The 5,821-nt window shown below is 60.5% G+C and overlaps 1 protein-coding gene across 1 annotated transcript in view; it reads right to left on the bottom strand.

Annotated features, from left to right (window-relative positions):
- TRIM72 (tripartite motif containing 72) overlaps positions 1-5,821 on the bottom strand; it is a 9,451-nt gene that overhangs the window by 1,668 nt on the left and 1,962 nt on the right. Inside the window, exons 3-6 of the mRNA XM_004706011.2 lie at positions 1,791-1,888; positions 1,470-1,700; positions 711-733; positions 30-148 (exon numbers count right to left, since the gene is read on the bottom strand). Of these exons, the coding sequence (XP_004706068.1) occupies positions 30-148; positions 711-733; positions 1,470-1,700; positions 1,791-1,888 (471 nt within the window). The remainder of the gene's footprint in view (positions 1-29; positions 149-710; positions 734-1,469; positions 1,701-1,790; positions 1,889-5,821) is intronic.

Raw genomic sequence — 5,821 nt, forward strand, 5'->3', positions numbered from 1 at the left:
ACCAACCTGGTGCCCGTCCCTCCCCGTACCTGGCATCAGAGCCCGGAGCATCTTCCTCCACACATGGAATTTGAAGTCATCTGAAATGATGGGCAACTGGATGTCCAAGCGGGCCGGCGGTGGAGACTCGGCCAGGATCTTCTGCAGTCTAGGGGTGGGAGGTCAGGAAAAGTGTCTGAACCCTTCTTGGAGGAGGCGTGGGGTGGAGGCGGGAGAAGGGACGAGAAGAAGGACCCCAAAGAGGGCCCGGGTGGTGGTTGCATCCCAGGATCTGTCCACACCACACCCCTAGACTTCAAACCTTCCTTTGGGAGCAGACCCAAGCTCTGAGTCCCTCACTCTTCGCCCCCACCTTCAAATGCCATCTGCTCTCATTCAGCAAGCGAGCCTTTGCGCTCACTGGCTCAGCCTCTGCAGGCAGCACCCTTCCTCCAGTTCCTGACCTGGCTTATGCGAGCCATCTCTGCAGGGCCCGCCTTCTCTGACCACCCGTTTCCCTCCACAGCAGCATGGAGCACACAGGCCCTGCCTGGAGGCGGAGAGGTCCCCAAGAGAGGGTAGGGACCGGTTCTGGTTCATTTCTGGGTTTAACATGCAGTGTGGTGCAGTGGAATCGCAGTGGTTGGTAGGGAACAGTACAGGAACAGTAGTGTGTGTCCCTGGGAGACTGGAGTCAGTTGGGGGAAAAGACGGGACTAGGTTGATCTCACCTGCTGGTCACCAAGCAGTATTTCTGGAGAGAGAGAAAAAGATAAAAGAAGTGAGGGAGACAGGGAGGACCTGGGGACCTCTGAGGACGAAGCATCAGATCAGGAAGAATCAGAGAAGCCTCACCCGACCAAAGACAAAAACTAAACTCAGAGTGGAGGCCACGCCTAGCCTCTCACCTCCGTGTAAATTAGAAAAGGCATCTCCTTCCTGGAAACTCCAAGGTCAACAGCTACACCTCGGGAGAAAGACGATGCCTTCTACGCCCCCAAAGATTTACAGTCTTGGGAACTCACAGGAGCAGTCCCACCCTGTCCTATAGGGTCACTATGAGTCAGCAGCCACCAAATGCAGTGAGTTTGTTTTCTGCCTCACCCCTCACCCCAAATGCTAATCCCACCTGTTAGAAGATTATCTTAATGTGTAGTGCTCACAGAGCCCTGGTAGCCTAGTAGTTACGCACTGGGCTGCTAGCAGCAAGGTCAGCGGTTCGAAATCACCAGCCATTCCGAGGGAGGATCGGCTTTCTACTACCATAAAGAGTGACCGTCTCAGAAACTCACAAGGGCACTTCTAACCTGTCCTACAGGATTGCTGGGTTGGCATGGACTCGCTAGCAGGGAATTGAGTTGCTGTGCAGTGTTCAACGTCAAAAGCCAGACAGCAGTCTTGGGGCACCCCTCTCCTGGATGCGTGACCCAGGCTGGCCCCTGCCCCTCTCCCGGCCCCTGGGATGATGTCTCTGGGGGCTGGGTACTCACCATGAGAAACTCAGTCTGCGGCTTTTCGGCTACATCCTCCAGCACCTTCTCCATCTGCCGCAGCTGCTCCAGGTAAGAGCCCAAGCCCCCCAGCTCCCGCCGCAGGGCTTGCCCTGCCTCTTCCTGCAAGCGAGCTGCCTCCCGGTTCAAAGAGCTCTCCAGAGCATCCAGGAACCCCCGCATCTTCCCCAACTGCTCCCCCACGGCCTCCCGGAACTGTCGAACGGTCTCCTGAGGAGGGGGCAGACAGGCAAAAGCGCTTAGCTGGGGACGCCCAGCATGAACCCCCAGCCCCCAGATGCTGCCGGGCTGTGCCCTCACCTCCACCTCGGCCAGCTGGTGTTGGAGCAGGGCCACACTCTTCTCCTTGTGCGTGCATGCCTCCTGCAGCAGCTGCTGCTGCTGGGGAAGCTGCGTCTGGGGGAGTAGGGCACAAAGAAGTGAGGAAGAGATCATCTCCCAAAGCTGCAGCCCCCACCCCCAGCTGCTGTCCCCAGCTCCTCCACCAGCCAGGCTGGCAGCTGATCCTTGCCCTTCCTTCCCGGTCGGGTTCCCTAACCTTCCCTTCCCTGGTTCCAGCCCCTCTGAGTCAGCCCCCCAGCACAGGACCTCGTGAGGATGGCAGCTGTGGCCACCGACAGCCTCCCCGAACCAATGGGAGAACAGGGGCTCCGAGCACGGTCATGTGTGTAGAAAGACTCTCTGCCCCTCGGAGTGCTCCATTGCCGACTGCCTGGGGCTCTGGGTGATGGCCCCTCCTTTGAAGTCCTCCAGCATGAACTTGATTTCACCCTCAAAGGCAGCCTCGCCTTTGACTGGGTCAGCCAAGTGCATACGGTCCCACAGCAGAGCCCCTCCCCGCATGAACCTGACGCGTCTGTGCTTACCCTTCCCCTAAACCCACGGCCAGCCAGTCGGTTCTGGTTCCTGGCCACCCTATCGCACAGACTAGGACTGCCCCTGGGGGCTTCCGAGGCTGCACACTTGACAGGCGCAGAAAATCTCATTGTACTCCGGAAAAGAGCAATGGTTTGGAACTGCTGGCTGACCTTGCGGTTTGCAGCCCAACCCGTCAGGCGCTGTGTCCCCGGGGCTCGTCAGGGTGGTAAAGGAGGTAAGAAGGAAGAAAGGCAGGCCCTGCAGAGATGGCTCACATAAGCCAGGTCAGGGACTGGAGGAAGGGTGCTGCCTGCAGAGGCTGAGCCAGTGAGCGCAAAGGCTCGCTCGCTGAGTGAGAGCAGATGACACTTGAAGGTGGGGGCAAAGAGTGAGGGACTCAGAGCTTAGGTCTGCTCCCAAAGGAAGGTTTGAAGTCTAGGGGTGTGGTGTGGACAGATCCTGGGATGCAACCACCACCGGGCCCTCTTTGGGGTCCTTCCTGCACACCCTCCTTGAAAGTAGAGCGTCATCCAAGCACCCAAGCCGGCCTCCTGAACACCCACGGGCTCTGGAAATAAACACCCACTGCCCACAGAACTCCAAATCACGAAAGAAGACCAGGCGACCTGGTCCACTGGAGTCTGGTGGGCCACCAAGATGATAGCCCTGGCCCTTCTTGTCTAGAAGTGGACACACCTCCACGTTAGAAATCATCACCCATTTGTCATCAGAAGGGCAGCATCTGTCCCAGACGGTGCTCCGAAGGTTGGGAAGCAGGAGCCGTAGGAGGAGGTAGAGTAAGTGATGGGACAGTGAAGGGGTTGAATCCGAATGTGGATGACCTGCTCTTACACCTTCCTCGGATTCACAGGCAAAGGTTGAAAACACTGCCATTGGGATTGTTCTGACTCGTAGCAGCAACCTTATCCTGGGGAAGACTCGTAGTGCTCCTTGGGGTTCCCAAGACCCCATCTTTATGGGAGCAGACAGCTTCATCTTTCTCCCGCACAGCGGCTGGAGGCTGTGAACCACCCACCTTGCCATTGGGCATGCGGATGCTTCGCCCACAGCACCACCAGGGCCTCTTGGAGGGCTTGTTTGCTCACTCACTGTCCTCCAGTCCACGTGAATTCATAGTGACCCATAGGACAGGGTACAACTGCCCCCTGGGTCTCTGAGACTGTCACCTTACGGGATTAGAAAGCCTCCTCTTTCTCCTTCCAGGCAGCCCAGTGCATAACCCACTACACCACCAGGGCTCCTCTCTTTGTGGGCTAGGGGGAGGTAAGGTCAGCAAGTGTCTGCTGGCTGAGCAACCAAACTCGTCTGTGGGCAGGCTCCTAGCCCTGGCCCCCGGGTTTGTGACCGCTGACAAACAGATACAGGTAGCCACGCTGCTGGGATAAGATGTGCAGGGCTGCAGTCCTGCTTCAGCTAGTTTCCTTCTCTGCAGAATGGGGACAGCGGGCCATCCCCACCTCCGCTGTGGCTGGGATAAATGGCCATCTCCCCACAAGCCCCACCCCCACCGCCAGCCTCTGGGTTGGACCCCGGGGCGCCCTGGCTGCCTGACTGCCCAGTCTCCTCCTGGGGACCTCCACCCAGGTGGCAGCCCCACCTACTGAGGGGCCAGCCCAGGCCAAGCTGGTGACTTCTAGGCGCTGGGCGGCCTGGGTCCAGAGGCGGCCAGACTGAGCCATGGGAAACAAGCGGGCGCCATCCTGGAGGCGCTGGAGAACCTGACCTCCGATGAGCTCAAGAAGTTCAAGTTGAAGCTGGGGGCGGGGAAGCTGCACGAGGGTTTTCAGAACATCCCGCGGCGGGGGTGCTCTGGGACCACTCGACACGTGGACCTCACAGACAAGATGGTCACCTTCTACTGCCAGAAGTATGCCACAGCATTAGCAGCAGACATGCTGGCGAACATGGCTTGCAGGAAGGGGCCCAGCGGCTGTGGAGTGTCCAGTGAATGGCCAGGCCGGCCTTTCCTCAGGTGTCTGGTCCCTGCCCCATCCCCTCCCTAGAGCCCTTTCACCCCTCTGGATGCTCTTGCCTGCCCCTCAGGAGTGGGCTGAAGCCTCAGGCCTGTTTCCCTGGCCACCGTAGTCCCTTCTCATCCATTCCCTCTGCTTTTTCTCTGCAGATGAAGCTGGCCAAGGTCAGGTGCTCTGGGGTCATCAGCAGAGGTGAGCCTAAGCAGGAAGGGCGGGGTGGGGGTGGGGTGGCAGTAGGTGGGACACGTAGACTGCCCTGGGCATGGAGGGCAACCGCCAAAGCTGGGGGGCTGGATTAACAAGGGGATGGGGCCGGTGGATAGAAGGGCTGTGCCCCAGGAGATCCTGGGGGCCCCTCATGCCAGACTGAAACCAGGGTCTGCCCCCTCTAGGAGTCTAGGGGCCAGAGAGCAGCCGTGCAACGCTGGTGTACGCAAGATCAAAACTCCCCTCACCTCCAGAAGCCAGCCCAGCCCTGGCCAAGACTGGCCCCGTCCTCTGCCCAGCCCTGCCCTGCAGACCAGGGATGTCCCCTCAGTCATCTAATAAAAGATGTCATGGCAGGCCTTCCTGAGGAGTACGTGCCCCCTGCATGCGTGCGCCGGTACACCTGCTGCCCATGCGATGGGTCTGCGCCAGTGCGTGTCCTTTGGAGTCCTTTCGGAGTCTGTGCGTGCGTGCGTGGCTGAAGGGGCCGTTGGGGGCTCTGCAGGGGTGGGGGGTGCGCAGAGGCAGAGGTAAGGTATGGCCGGTGCCCTGGCGCAGGTGGGGAAAGACGCAGTCTGCCAGGGACCCTTCCGCAAAGTTAAAGCGAACTGCCGCTGGCTGCGCACACACAGCTCCGGGAGAGCGAGCACCGACTAGACGAGGGGAGTGCAGACGCGCGGGCACATCGCCATGAACCCAAAGACCCACCGCTGTCGCTCTAGGGTCGCTGTGAGCCGGGAACCACGGGGCTGCAAGGAGAAGCAGCAGCAGGGCAGGGCTGGGATCTCGAGGTGGGGGACGAGGGGGATGTCAAACCTCCAGGCGCACCCAGGGGTGTGCTCAGAACGCCCACCTCCAACTCGAGCGACAGCCTGTCCTTGGGTCTACCCACGCAGCCTCTCTTTCCGGGAAGCCCCGCGGGGCTTCAGTGCAGCCTCCAGCCCGGCTGGGAGAGTCCACCTTCAGCCATTTACCACCAACTGCCTCGGGCGCTGCTTTCCGTTCATGGCGCACGGGCGCCTGCCTGCAGGCCCACGGAGCCCACTGCGAGGCCCGATTGCGTCCAGGTGCCGCGAGGCTCCGCCCCCGCATCTTTAGAAGCAGGTTTCCTTGGAGTCGGGCCGCCAGGACCCGCCCCTAACCCACCAGGACCCGCCCCTTACCCGCCAGGACCCGCCCCTAAACCGCCAGGACCCGCCCCTAACCCGCCAGGACCCGCCCCTAACCCGCCAGGACCCGCCCCTAACCCGGCAGGAACCGCCCCTAACCCGC

The sequence above is a fragment of the Echinops telfairi genome, unplaced genomic scaffold (assembly GCF_000313985.2).
Source record: "Echinops telfairi isolate 266 unplaced genomic scaffold, ASM31398v2 ScPeMD7_5;HRSCAF=22, whole genome shotgun sequence".
Taxonomy (NCBI): Eukaryota; Metazoa; Chordata; class Mammalia; order Afrosoricida; family Tenrecidae; genus Echinops; species Echinops telfairi.